The 14,437-nt window shown below is 53.1% G+C and overlaps 3 protein-coding genes across 3 annotated transcripts in view; 2 read left to right on the top strand and 1 right to left on the bottom strand.

The window, feature by feature from the left end:
• Nucleotides 1-383, top strand: part of STX1A (syntaxin 1A) — a 70,452-nt gene extending 70,069 nt beyond the window's left edge. The window contains exon 10 of the mRNA XM_015413538.1: nt 306-383. Within this exon, the coding sequence (XP_015269024.1) occupies nt 306-383 (78 nt within the window). The remainder of the gene's footprint in view (nt 1-305) is intronic.
• Nucleotides 384-4,099: 3,716 nt separating this feature from the next.
• WBSCR22 (Williams Beuren syndrome chromosome region 22) lies at nt 4,100-12,112 on the bottom strand. The gene is made up of 12 exons (XM_015413548.1): nt 12,040-12,112; nt 10,955-10,992; nt 10,099-10,194; nt 9,493-9,575; nt 9,281-9,377; nt 9,049-9,145; nt 8,624-8,674; nt 7,733-7,818; nt 6,951-6,996; nt 5,898-5,956; nt 5,037-5,126; nt 4,100-4,916 (listed from the first exon to the last, which is right to left on the bottom strand). Exons 1-12 carry the CDS (start codon nt 12,085-12,087, stop codon nt 4,862-4,864), a joined length of 846 nt encoding a protein of 281 aa, XP_015269034.1. The 5' UTR covers nt 12,088-12,112; the 3' UTR covers nt 4,100-4,861.
• A 196-nt stretch (nt 12,113-12,308) lies between these two features.
• DNAJC30 (DnaJ heat shock protein family (Hsp40) member C30) lies at nt 12,309-14,038 on the top strand. Its single transcript, XM_015413553.1, has one exon. The coding sequence runs from the start codon at nt 12,386-12,388 to the stop codon at nt 13,025-13,027; it is 642 nt and encodes a 213-aa protein (XP_015269039.1). The 5' UTR covers nt 12,309-12,385; the 3' UTR covers nt 13,028-14,038.
• Nucleotides 14,039-14,437: the final 399 nt, after the last annotated feature.

Here is a 14,437-nt window from a genome sequence, read left to right as displayed (position 1 = left end):
TCATTCCTGCCTCCTCACCTACAGAGGATTCCAAATTGTGCCCCTTCTCCCTTGTGAACTTGTTCTTGAGACGCAGCCCACCTATTTCTCAGTCTAAGAGGAGGGAGGGTCTTTGGTTTTCACCCCTTTCGGGCCCAGCCTCCATCTATAAAATGAAAGGACCGTTCAAGCAGCCAGTGATGGTGACCTCATCTAGGGCCACCCAAGCGCCTGTCTCTGATTGGTTGCAGCATTCCTGAGGTGCCCCGTGCTGACAACTGAACGGCCATTTTGTGTGTGTGTGTGTGTGTGTCTCCCCCGAGCAGAAGAAGATCATGATCATTGTCTGCTGCGTCGTGCTGGGGATTGTCATTGCCTCCACCTTTGGCGGGATTTTTGGCTAGCAGGAGGCCGCCGTCCGGACTCGTCTTTGGGAAAGCGGAGGTGAAGAGATGCGGCCGAGCTGCCAGCCTGCGGGGGATGACCCTTCCTGTCCTGCCTGACCCCCACAGCCATCGCGGGAACGCCTTGCCGACCAGCACTTCTGTTTCTAATGCATGATCGTCTGTGTTAATGCTGCGTGTCCGGTACAGTGTGCGTGGGGGAGAGTTGGTGCTGTGGCATGCTGGGAAGTGGCAGGGGGTCCCGTGTTGCTCGCCATCGCCGGGCTTCTCCGGCGTCATTGCAGAAGTCCTGTGCTCCTGCCTTTTTGCCTTGGATTCAAGAGCCTTTCCCTTGGAGTCAGAGGACCCCGCCCTGCCCCTCTTTTCCAGAGTGAAACTGGCCGTTGCGGCAGCCCTGCGGAATGCGCTGCTGTCGTCCCAGGCCTAAAGGCTAATCTAGTAGTTTCCTGCCATGGCCTTTGGCCTCCAGAGGGCGCCAAGGAGGGAGGCGAGACTTTTCACTTTGAGCTGCCGTAGTCACCTTTTGGCATTCTCTCCTAAGCACACTCTAAGGTCGGTTTGGTTTTCCCGTTCTGTGGCTGCAGGGGGGGACCTGTGGCTGCCAAAGGGAGAGCTGGGTAGCCTTTCTGATGCACATCCACCTTCCCTGCTTTTCCGCTCTTCTCCATCGTTCACATCAGGCATGCTTTCATTTCATTTATCTGGATATTTACACCTTGAGTGTTCTCCCCTGTGGGGCCCCAAAGTGGCTTACATGATTCTTCTGCCCTTCTCTCTTTTATCCTCACAACCGCCATCCTGTGAGAGGTGACACAGAGGGTGGCTGGACCCAGCAAGCTTCTGTGGCAGAGCAAGGATTCGAACCTCGGTCCTGTGTAACCCGCTCTAAGCCACCTATTCTGCCCTTTGCAGGGAGAGGCAGCAGGACTCCCCACGCCTTTCACTCAGCGTGGGAGGACTGTTGGGTTCCCCTCCCCGTGTAAAATATGCACAGGGCAGATGTTTACAGTTGTGTCTTGTACCCCGTACTGATGCTTATGGCCCTTCCCTGCCGCATAATGTACAAAACGACTCTGGGCCTCTGCCGCGCCCTGTCGCCAGGCCATGCCCCACTTCTGTCCCAGATGTTGTGACTAGAAGAGATTATGCAACGCATGCTTGCAACCTGAGCTATGCATGGCAGCCAAAGCCCGCCCTCCCCCAGCGCTTTCCCGGGATCAGGCTAGCAACCGCCGCATCTCTAAACCACACCTGCCTTTTGTCCCGTCTGCAGAATCCTGTGGCGGAGCCTAGTGGTGACCAATGTTCCCTCTAAGCTGTCGAGTCTTGTGAGCAAAAATTCTTCTTTGTGAGCTGCTGGCATTAAAGTTGTGAGCAAGCGATTTGGCTGCTGCATAAATTAGTGTGCTCTGGAGCCCTCCTTCCTGAGCTGAGACAAAAATGTGAGCCGGAGGCTAAAAAACTGTGAGCTAGCTCACACTAACTCAGCTTAGATGGAACACTGGTGGTGACGTGCGCCTCGGGTGAGACCAGTGCCCTGCCCACCACCTTTTGTCTGCAGCATTGCTCCGTACAGTCCAGTTAACTAGCCCTTAACCCCCTTGGCTGTGCCTGCTGGGAACGGGAGCTGGCCAAGGCAGCTGTGGAAAGCATGGCCCCCCCCCCCCCCCACAAGGGAAGTGCAAAAGTGTGCCAAGAGTCTCCCTTCCCCACCGTAGGCTTCTGTCCAGCCACCGCCAATCTGTCCTTGCCCGCTTTTTCTGGGGGCGTGACAGGAGGGAGGCCTTTGTGGGCCCCCCAGACACGCCCCCGGGGCCCCCCCCCCCCCGTTAAATATGCAACCCAGCAAGTGCCAAATCACCCACTCTCTGCCACAGCCTGAAGGTCTCGTCTTTCACACAACAGCGTGGCCCAGTCAGCACTGGGCCTCCTTCCAGCAGTTTCACATCACCAGCAATCTTTTCAAAAAACCAACACACCTCCCCCCCACGTACGGGGCAGGTGAATGATGGAGCGGGGCCAGGTACTGGGGGACCCAGCGGGCCCTTGCAGAATCTGCTGGGAAGGAAGGCCCTCTCATGCTCCACCCCAGTGGTACCAGGGGTGACGCCACTGCCAGTGAGGGGTTTCTTTCAGGTACTTGTCAAGAAGCGTCCAGAAGCTGCCTTGTGTCTCCAGTACTACTTGCCCCACGATGGCATCCTATATAGGGGGGGGGGGGAGAAGGAGTCCTGCTTCAGGGCACTTTCCTCGCCTGGGGGGTGGAAAGTGGCTGACTCCCCTAAGACCCCATCTCAAAAAGGTTACCTGGCCACGAGGCTAAATCCCAGTCAGTTGTGATACCTGAATGTGTCACAGGGCTGATCCCAAACCAGCATTTCAAGCTACAGTTTGTGGAAGGCTTGTTAAGCAGCCCCTGGGAAAGGCAAATTCACCAACCCCACGCTGCGGTGCGGCAGTAGTCCCCTTCGAGCCACCCAGTTTCAGACGGAGACGATGTCGTCCTTGCCGGGAAGGGGGAGACGGCAGGCCAACAAACTGTGGTGATGGCGGTGTATGTGCAAATCGAGACTTGTTTTCACCTGGCGGGCTGTGCTGCCGAGTCATTCCCACTTCTAAAGCAAGAGAGGAGACCTGAGAAGCCCCTGCTGGTTGTTCCGAGAGAGCCTCCCTGCCTACGCCTGCACTGGCTGTAGGGGCGAGAGCCGAGTATTAGAAACAGTCTGTGACGCAGATGGTAGGTCCAACTCACCCCTAGCCTTTGTTCCTGCGCTCCCGTCCCCCAGCAGGGAGAGGTTGATGCTCCTGCCCCCCCCCCCCCCCCGGTTTTCCCCACCCACTTTCTCCCACTCTACGTCGTGGAGCCTCACAGGGGCTGTTCTCTCCCTGCTGCCCCAGGGCCTGCGTCCTTCTTCAACTGATTCCTCTCGCCTTTGTTGCATGTCGAAACTGAGCCGTCGGTGGCGTGTTTGTGCTTCGGGGAGCTCTTTCACTCTCCAGCCCATAAGCCTTTTCCAGAGGTGGCCGCAGCACTGTCCCTTCTGCTGCCAGCATTCAGCATTCACGCGGTGGTGGTGCGGGGGAGGAGGAGAACCTGAACATTTTTGCCGTGTCTTTTTCGGAGGCCTTCCCTGGAGCCATCCTGGTGCTGTGAGCCAAGTGCCCCCCGTCTCCGTCCCCCGTGTAGAACTGCAAACTCACCTCCTCGTCTGTCCGGGTGCAAACTGAAAACTGTCCGTCTGTTGCCTTCTCTTTCCATTCAGTCCTCCTTTTCTTCCTGTTGACTCAAACCTCACCCCCCCCCCCCGGAAAAACACACACACACTTCAGGTGGAAAAAAACAAAGCTTCCTTTCTGGATGGAGATTTATGTAGAATAAAAAGTATTTCTATCTGTGAAGCAGCTTTTGACTCTTCCTGGCGCTGCAGCAGAGGGGACTGATGTGACTTGTGCGAGGGACAGGGACTCAGCGAGGAGGCTGGGGGCAGGTGCCAGCGTTAAAGCAAGAATGGAGGTGAGAAAGTTCAGCCGTCTTCCCCTTCCCCTCTGGAGAGATCATGGTAGGGGCAGGAGGATCAAGCCTCCTCCCTGCCAGCTGAGAATCTTACTCCACCCACCGCTGTGGCTTCTCCCCTGCACGTCATCAGAGCACACAAAGGCTACAAACTTATTTATTTATTTAAATTTATAACACGCCCTCCCCGCGAACGGGGAGGGTTTCTTAAAGAAAAATGCAAACAGCAGCCAGTGCATAATTTTCTGGACAATGAATGTTCTGTGGGTTTCCTTCCTGTCCCAGAACAAACAAACAAACAAAAATTGCAACATGGCTGGAGGCAAAGAACGAATGTCTGTGCTCAAGACGCTCTCAAGATTATAACAACCACAGGAGAGATTTCTAAAGAGTAGGATTAAGACAAGGAGGGCAAGCCCCCAAGTGGGCAGAATTCTACCATAACCAGCCCGTAGGTAAACCATGAGCTACACGGGGACAGCCAGGCCCAGAGATTGGCAAAGTGACAGCCACTGAGTCATCAGTTTTAATTTTATTATAGCCCTCTTTCAGGAGTTCTTTACCATCAGGTTCTCCAAAGCTTCTTAATGTCTCCCCCAACCCTTGCAGGGCACGGAGTAAACCAGCAGGACTGCAGTCGTTGCTGCTGTGGCTCGACAGCTGAGCTCGAGAAGGAACGTGAGGGGAACCAAGCTGGAGCTTCTCAGCCCGGCTGAAGAAAGGCTTAGGAGAGCAGACCTGCAGTAGGCCAAGACGAAGGCTGGGCAAAGCCAGTGGGTATCAGCCCATCTCTCCAAACAGCCTTTGCTCGCTGTGGTTCAAGGAGACTAGAACCAGTCGGGACGTGGGCCCATGTGGAGGTTCAGACGCAGGGCTTCGGCCAGCATCTTCCCGTCTAAGAGGCCACAGTGACAGGGGCCGTACTCCGTAGAACGGAAGCAGTCCCAAAGGCGGGATGGGAGTCTCAGAAATGAGGCCGTCGCTTTCGACCTGTGTATTTTGTGTCTGCCCGCACTTCCCTGCAGGTAAAGCATAAGAGACATGTTTTCAGAAAGGAAGAGAGATGGGCCAAAGGTAGAACTTCGTAAAAGGGGCAGTGTCACAACAGGATGTTCCCTGGAGCAGGAGGCGGTACTCACTTGCCCTGCCGCCGCCGCCGCTCCTTCTTCTCCAGCACCCAATCCCGGCTTTTCTTCACTGACCGTCCTTTGGCGTTCTTAAACCGCATTCTGTGGACAGAGAAAGACACTCTAAGGAGGCAGACTCCTGCCCCGACCTCTCCAGGTAGCCTTACCCAAGCCACTCCCTTCAACCCCTCTGTCTGCAACAGCGGGACGAATGGCTGACTGAACTGGGTTGTATGTGAGAATTGTCAATCCATTTCTAGAGGCTGCTACGGGGCCTCTCCTCCTCTACCGGGTGTGTACGAGGCAGGAAAACGTGACAACCCGGAGCTGCCGGTTGCCACGACGACAATCCTCTGGCTGTTACTGTCAGTCTCTCGCTCAGGCAGCACAGGGTGTGTGTGGGGGGGCCCTCGGCTGCTTCAGGGGAGGAGACGTGCCTGATTGGTGGAGGTGGCGGCAGGCCTGTTGCCCTCGTGGCTGACGGGGTGGGGTGGGGGAGGACCCATTACCCTTCCAGTTTCGTGAGGACCAGGGCACATGACTTGGCCCGGATCAAACAACAGCCCACCGCCAAAGGTGTGAATTGTACCCAGTCCTCTCTGGGGAAGAACTAGATCCCAACCACAAGGTCACTGTTGCCTCTTGCACCAGGTATGAAGGCCATTGCAACTTTTGCGTGTCCAGTACACGTCAGACTGGAACTGGACAGACAGCTTCCCGTCTTTGCTAGTCTTCTTGGCAAAATGCACGATAGCCCGACCGAAGCCTTTGCTGGCGGAACCAAAGCTGCTCAGACTCTCAGCTCCCCCGTCCCTCGGTGAAAGCCCCACCCTCCAACCCCATCAGGGTGTCTCCTGCCTCCCCACTCGGTACCTTTCGCAGACGAATTTTGCCTGTGCCGGTTCTTCATCACTGCACTCCGTACCGAGACCCTGAAAAGGCACGATGTTAATTTGCCTGCTGTAGGAGAAGCGGCTCCCGGTCACGCTGTAGCATTACGAGGCTGACAAACAGAAGATGACAGGCCCATGTCGGCTTTTCACCGAGGGGCAGGGGCTGTGGGTATTCTGGTTCCACAGGAGGTGCCCACAATCCTTTGCGATCGGGACTGACACTAAAGCAGTGCTGGCTGAATTGAAACCGTCCTACTCTGGAAGGAAGGGTCCTAGTCTCTTGACCAGAAACCCCACAGAATATGCTTTAGCAGGCTGACAGTGGCCACAGACCCCATGCTGGGAAAGACTCAAGCATCAGTGTTGGCAAGGGACTGGGAAAAGGGCAACCCACAGCACCCACAGTCAACTTCTAACTGGTCAGAAGGGCATAACGGGGAGGATCTCCCTGGCACAAGTGGGGTGTCTTAGCTCTTGAGAGGCAGTTTGGTGTAGTGGTTAAGTGTGTGGACTCTAATCTGGGGGAGTAGGGTTTGAGTCCCCACTCCTCCACGTACAGCTGCTGGTGTGAGCTTGGGTCACCACAAGTTCTTTCAGAGCTGTTCTCTCAAGGGCAGTTCTCGAGAGCGCTCTCTCAGCCCCATCTACCTCGCAGGCAATACTGCCTCTCAGCTGTGGAGTCTTGTGAGCAAAACTTCTACTTTGTGAGCTACTGGCGTTAAAGTTGTGAGCGAGCGATTTGGCTACGGCATGAATTGTTTGGGTCTGGAGCCATCCTTCCTGAGCTAAGCCCCACCTACCTCACAGGGTGCCTGTTGTGGGGAGGGGAGGGGAAAGGGGATTGTAAGCCACTCGGAGACTCCTTCGGGTAGTGAAGGGAGGGGTATTAATCCAATCTCCTCTTCTTCACTCTCCCCCAATATCATCCTTTCAATAAGGCACCAGCACACCCCAAAGTATACCGAAGCCAGCCCCAACTAGTCCTGTGCCCTGGTAACTCCCCCGTGGCCCCAATTCCCACAGATCCCATTACCTTTGGCAAAACAGCACTTGGACCAACAAACAGACAGAGAAAAAACCTGGAGGAGAAAGTGAAAGATCAAACTGAGCAGAGGACTTTCTAATGATAGAAGAAGGGCCAAACCTCAAAAGGACGATAGAGGAAAATGGATACTTCCTAACTTGAAGTGTTCCAAGCCTTAGGGTACTTCAGTTAAGAAATATCCCCCCCACCCCATGACCTTTCTGAAGTTTGGCCTCTTTTTTCTGGTTCGCAGGTGAGTATTCACCCTCAACTCCTTTCTTCGGCCTGTATAACCCACACCTGGCTGAGCATGAGCTGCCTCTGCTAACTAGAAGGAACTGTCGGGCTGCTGGTTCATTCAGCTGCATACGGTCTATTCGGATGAGCGGCAGCTCCCCACGGTCTCAGGCAGACCTCTCCCAGCCCTGCTGCAAGATGAGCTCCAGTGAGGGATCACACATGGACCTTCCACATGCTCTCTGTCACTGGCCTATCCCTGTAGTCAGAAGCGGCAGGAAGGCTAAATGCCCTTCTGTGAGAGGGCTTGCACAGGGCCCAAGGAGTCCAGCTGCTGAGAAGAACTGGACAAGCAGACCTTGAAAGAACCGCTTGGGCTCTCAGAGCTCACAAGGTGTATGACTCTCACCCACACGTGGAAGCTAGCTGGTGGGGGCTTTCTCATACCATCCAATGACTTGCTGCCTGGGCCTACAAGTCTCTGGCTGCACATCGCAAAGGGTTCCTCTCTTAGAAACAAGGAGCTCATGCGCCAACACCCCACAGGGACTTACTTCTTAGCTTTGGCACTGTTGGGATAATCCACCACCACGCCACCAGCGAAGCCTGCTTTCATGGCTTGGGTGGTGATGAGTTCCAGCTAGCCAGGAAAAAAGAGATAACCTGATGAGTCAAAGCACTAAACTACCTCCAGTCTGTCAACTCCCCATGAGCTTGGGCAGTGAAAGGACATTCCCTGAAATCTGCTACCTACAGAGTAACTGAACCTAGGACCTGCTGCATATGAGGCCAGGTGTTCTGCCACTGAGCCACAGCTCTTCAGTTCAGCAGCACGGTCGCACCATTTAAGATTTAACTAGACTCCCTCCCATAACCAGACCATTTCCAGCTCAGCCACACAACTTTCACTGCTGTCTGCCCTTTGAGCGTCTTTGACCAGCAGGCCGTCAATTCAGTTATTGCCAAACGCAATCAAACACAAATTCATACACTGCTAACTAGATGCAGGAAATTCTCAGTCTTAGCACCAACAGCTCAGGTTTGTTTCCCAATCTGTCCCCCCTCCCCTGGCCATTATCTAGATTGTCTCAGTCATGCTTCCCAGAGAGCCCCCTCTCTAGGAAAAAAGTGAAGGCTGAACCTGACTTCCCTGAAGGTAACACACCTGGTGAGAAGGTACACATTCCCTCTGGCCATGAAGGCTGCAACAGAAGGCTTGGTGTCCTCACAATCGTGCTCTAAAGGACTATCACAGTGCTATTCGCTCATATGAATGAAGCTTGACTTGACTTCTTAAGACTAAAGGATTTCCAGCCACAGAAAGGAACCAAAGGCTGCCTTAGCTGACCTGATCACTGCCCCCCCTTTCATCTAGAAAGCAGAAGAGAGCAGCAGCACCTATCTCTGTTTGCCTAGTATCATGCCCCGCCCACAGTGGGACACACCTGCTGAGCATTCTCTGGATAAAGCTGCAGAACAGCTCGGGCTCCACGGGCCTAGAAACAGAAAGGTCAGTTATGATCTGAAAGCATCACAACCACACGCATAAGACTTTCACTGTCACTGTGATCTCACTAGAGGAGAACAATACTAGCAAGACACTCTCTTATGAAATACCCTCCACGGGACTAAGTGTGACTAAGAAGATGCAGGCCATGTTTGGCCCACTGGTCCCAGACTGACTTGCTAGGGAAGGAAGCAGCGCAATAATTACAAGGGACAATCCATTCCGAGTGCCAACTTGCTCCTCTGTGTCCTTCCTCGGTGCCACATGATCCACTGCTGTGCTGATCTACACACTGTTCCCCCCCCCTCAATTCATGCTTTCAAAGAAAGCCAAGGGGTGTGTGTGATAGAACGCCACACTTACCAGTGCAGTATAAAGAGTAGAGAAGAATCGATACAGTCGTTTTGGAGGGCTGTGAGTCTTCTTGTCAGCGTTGCAGAGCCACTGCACTGCAGAAATGCTACCGGAGAACATAGAAGAGTCAAGCAGCCTTCTCCATGGGGTTTTCTCATGCCAAGAATTTCACAAGCTTATACTACAAGCTGCCAAGCTGCAGCCGCTAGCTCTTGCAAGCAAGCACACAGCACGCTCCTACCTAATGCAGCCATCAAAGGTCCCAGGCCTGAAGGGAATCCCCTGACCCATGTCTGCGAGCATCAGGTCTCCCTCCACTTCTCTCTCAATAGCCACATCTGTTCAGAGAAAGGAAAGGAGGAGGCTTGCAATTGCTTCCCTTGTCATAACCCCAGCCCAGTTCAAAGCAAGAAGGTTCAAGTCTGATGGATGCACGGAACAGGAGGCACTCACCCAGCATAGCAGGGCTGATGTCCATGCCCACCCAGCAGTGTCCCTCTTCAGAGATGTAATCCCCACTCAAACCAGAGCCACAGCTGGTGAGAACAATAACAAGAAATGAGCAGGACACCCACGTATGCATCTCTGATCAGCAGTCAAATAAACAGATCACACAAGACAACGGGGATACAAGGACACCTGGCATATTGCTCCTTGGCTCATGACAATTGGTCATCTCAAACACCTTAGTCAGCAGGTTGTTATTAACAGTGCTTCCGTGTCTCTCTTTCCACACAAAAGACAAAAACCTCAAAACAATACAGAAAACCAGATCCACAACATGATGTTTCTGAAAAAAATTAAGCCCAACAGAGATGCCAGCTCAATCCTGTTCCTCAGGTAGGCACAACACAAAGCAGATGTGTGTTCCCCAAAATCAACTTACGCAACATCCCCAAAAGCAATTCATGCTACGGCTCTCAAAAAAGCAAAACTACAATCATAAGGAGTCTAGGCTGCAGCTTTCTCAGCTCTCAAGACACAGAACATCCCAGAAAGTGAAACATTGCAGTCCTACGAAAGAGTGAACACTCCTGTGGTCCCATGCAGCTAGCTTACCCCACATCCAGCAAGAAACATGGACGGCCCTCTGGGAGACCCAAAAGCTCCACAGCTCGTTCAGACATCTGTGACTGGATCCCAATCATCCGAGAGCTAAAGGGTAGAAGATGGTGGGAGATGATCACAGCAAAGGACATTCTGGCTTAGATGCTGGGGTACAGATACAGGAAACTTGCCGGCTTAGATGCTGGGGTACAGATACAGGAAACTTGCCTCCTATCTCTTAGCCTAGAAATCTCAATCTGCTCTAGAGCTCCAACAGCAGGAGAGCACATTCAACAACCTTAGCTGTAGCTCACAAATAATTACCCCCCCCATCACCTGCAGTGAGCAACAAGTGCCTCAGGCAACCAAGCAGTAAAATGCTGGCTCTTATCTGGTATGCCACAAGTGATTTCTAAAGGTTGGAAGAAGCCCACCAGGACCACCATTGGGCAGCTTGAATTGTCAGCCTGAATTATGAGGTCTCCACAGAACACAATTCCAGAGTACTCTCCCAAGAAATCTCCATAACAACCCACTTCTCCTCCTCTTAACACCATCTCCCCCCTCCTCCAACACAGGGAATACCATCCTTCTGCAAGGCACCACTTGCCACCAGACATTCACCTCAAACACTCTTCCACCACGCCACACTGAGGCAAGCCAAGATGCTGCAGATGCTAAATTTAAAAAAAGGGGCAGCCTGAGGAACTTTATCAAGCACCAGTGTCTACAACTATCCTCTCTGCACATTTACAATCAATGTACAGTAAAGTTACCTAGGTTTAACTGAGCCCCTCCCCCCCATGCAATGCAAGCTATTGTTAAAACTTAAACGAGGAAACCCAGTGCTCCTCCAAATACATCTTACTTGTGCGTATATTTCCGGGCTTCGGACTCATCGTAGAACTGGAGAAGGAAACAGAATGGGAGAAAGGAATTGTTGGAAGAATACATGAATTGTCTAGCTAAGCCAAGGTGGGTAGTCGTGTTAATCTGTCTGTAGCAGTAGAAAAGAGCAAGAGTCCAGGAGCACCTTAAAGACGAACAAAATTTGTGGCAGGGCAGGAGCTTTCGTCTCCCACTGAAGAAGGGAGCAGTGACTCATGAAAGCTCATATTCTGCCACATATTTTGCAAGTCTTTAAGGTGCTACTGGATTCCTGCTCTTTTCTATAGCTGTCAGGCCATGTAGCCTAGCAGCCAAGCCCATAGCTAACCCAGCCCCCTAGCATTTCTTCTGGGTCCCTCCCTCTAGGGTTGCCCCCAAACTACCTCAACTTGCCGCCTGTGCCATGCTCCCTTCGACCTGTCTGCCAGACAACTGAGCGCCTTGGCCACTTCCCCACTGGCCTCGCTCCACTTCCAGCCAGCGACATCCAGAACAGCGGCGGTGGCAACAAAGGTGGGCACAGGCCCAGCAGCAGGAGGTGCCTAGCTAGCTCGGTGGTGCAGTGGCGGGCGGGCGGGCGGTGGGTTCTTCCCACTCCCACCGTCGGATCTCTTTCTCCCCCCTCCCCTGCCAATCCCCCTCCTGGATGCCGCTGCCCGCTGCTGGCTTCTCCCTGCCTAGCTTCACAACTTGAGCAGGTATGCAGTGCTCCGGGGGAGAGAGGAAGCTGCAGCTGCTAGGCATTAACCCCCCACCCTTGCCCTGGAGTCTGACTGGGGTGCAGGGCTGCCTTAGGGGAAAGCTGGCTTCCAAGGAGTTTCACTAATTAACTTTGATTTAATTAGCTGGTGGGCCCCCTCCCAAAAATATCCCTAGCTATCCAGCGATAGACTACAAGACAACCCACGTGGGAGGTCATGAAGTCAACATCCTCGCCTGTTTTATGCTTCGAAAGGCTCGCATTGGGAGGCAAACTGCCTCTGAACATGGAGGCTCCTTTTAGCTACCACGCGTCTCATCCCCTCCTGCCCAGTGACCCCGCCCAGTCTCTCTCCTGTTACCCACCAACTCGGGCGGCCCTCGGTGCTCAGGCCGCTTCCCGCTGGCCGCCATCTTCGCCCCTTCACGTCATCCACACACGCAACCCGCGGCTACAGACGTCATCTCTGCGCGTCGCCTAGCGGCTCACGGTGACCCGCTGGCCTTGATTGCCATTGGCTTAGCTCGACGTCCGTCTGGTCTTGGACCAATGCTTGCTCCGGTTCGGCCTTCTTGCCCGACCAGGAAGCGCTTCCTATTGGTCGCCTGCCTGACAGCTGTCGCCGGCCGGCCGAAGGAACTGAGGCAACATGGCGGGGGTCAGGACTGCAGGGGCAGCGGGGGGTCATTGAAGGGCCCTCCGGGGCTGTTTATGGCCTTGACGCGAACGTCCCGGAGGGCTCCTCTCTTCCCCGGGGCCCTCCGGAGCGTGGCTGCCCGCGGGCATTCCGGGGGTGGCTCAGATGCGGGTGTGCGCCGGCAGGACTCCCCCTCGGGCCTGTATGAGCTGCTGGGGGTGCCTCCGACGGCCACGCAAACCCAGATTAAGACGGCCTACTACAAGCAGTCTTTCCTCTACCACCCGGACCGCAACGCCGGCAGCGAGGAGGCGGCCGAACGCTTCACCCGCGTCAACGAGGCCTACCTGGTGCTGGGCAGCGTTGCCCTGCGTAAGAAGTACGACCGTGGCATCCTCAGCCGCCGGGACGTCCGCATGGCCGGGAAGCCCTCTGGCAGGGAGCCTGCCTCTAGCCCGCCGCCGAGGAGGACCCAGACCTTCACGGCCAGCTCCCATCCCCCCCACAATCCCCACAAGCCCATCTTTGACTTTGACAAATTCTATCGGGAGCACTACGGCGAGCAGCTGCAGCGGGAACAGTTAATCCGTGAGAGGCAGAAGGAACTGAAGAAACGCAAGGAGATTGAGAAGCAGTGGAACCCGGACGATCTGAAGAACATGGCGTTTGTTCTAACCTTCGTTGCTGCTCTGGCCTTTTTCTTGGGCCGCAAATGAGTGAGGGGCAGGAGAAGGGGCGGGAGAAATGTGTGCGTGTCGTGGAAGAAGACAGACTTCCTGAGGAACACGCAAAGCCACTGTTGGGACTAAACAAAAAACAAGGAGCATCTTTACCTGGCCCAAAGTGCCTGGCAGTGGCAGTTGTCACAGAGCCCAAAACATCTCTTTGAGTGCAGCATCCAGTTAAGTCCATCCTGGAAGGGGTGTTCCTTTCATGCTTAGACTGTGGCCATAGATCACCCATAGGGCAAACGAGAGGCATTTCAAAACAATTTTGACTGTTGCTAGCAGCCCCAAAGGTGGCAGAAAACAAGTCTCCAAACACTGGTTCTGATTAAAGAAAATTCAGTTTATCATACAACAAGCAGATAATGGTTGGATTTGGTTTTGTCAGTCACCTATTGTGTCTGGATCAACAGCTTGAGTGGGTTTAATCATCAACCTCTAATTACATTTTGACAAGGCATTAATTGTATTTTAAGTGTTAAGATTTGAGTATGGTGCTTTGGTTACCAGGTGTCACCTCTGCAGTGTTCAGCAATCCCTTGGGGTGGGGTATTTAACTCTATTTTAATTCTCCCACCAATAGAGGTGAAATTTGGCTGGTTTTGTCAATGCCTTTTCTGTTCTGTCGGTGAGACTACACCTATTTTAGCTCTCCAAAGTTTTAAAGGAGCCATACCTAACAGCATTGTAAGCAAGTCTCTGGTTTGTGATAAAGAATGCCCTTCTACGCTTCTGAGCAGAGGCCTCTGCACAGTTTGTAATGACTTCTGCTAATGATTGCTTGAAAGGGGCAAACTACTTCAGATTTTGAACTGACGGTTTGCAATGCAGTGACACAGGAATCATGTTTTGATGTGTAGATCACAAGAGATTAAAACAGTGTATATGAATTTTATTTTAATATATAAAGACACCAAGAATGAGCTGAGAACTGTATTCTGTATCCTTACAGGTGATGTTAAATCTGCATTCTTAATTGTGAGGAGGCTTCCAAGTGTCAAAGGAATAGGCTTACTCTGTTTTCCTGCCTTACCCAGGTTGAGGCTGTCTTGGAGGAAAGGCAAAACAAAATCATCTAGGGATGAGTGCGAACCATCAGAGTTGACTTACATATAGTTTCAATTGTAGATGAAGGAAGGGGGAGGGCTTGGGCCAGAGCTTTCAGGAAAAGATGGGTTTTGAAGTGAGAATGGAAGGAATAAAAGTGAAGTTGCACCATGGAAAAGCCAGAACCTACTTTCTCTCACTCCTGTTCCTTGCTCCATGTTCTTCTGTCTTTTTACCACTCTTTGCCATGATTCTGTGGAAAACTGATGACAGGGAGGGAGCAAGTAAGAAGAAGCACTGAAAGCCCTGATTCTAGCACAGCAGCTCCTTAAAATGTCAAAATTCCTCTTTGTT

The sequence above is a fragment of the Gekko japonicus genome, unplaced genomic scaffold (assembly GCF_001447785.1).
Source record: "Gekko japonicus isolate JY-2015 unplaced genomic scaffold, Gekko_japonicus_V1.1 scaffold250, whole genome shotgun sequence".
Lineage (NCBI taxonomy): Eukaryota > Metazoa > Chordata > Lepidosauria > Squamata > Gekkonidae > Gekko > Gekko japonicus.
This window is presented reverse-complemented; position numbering and strand designations above follow the sequence as displayed.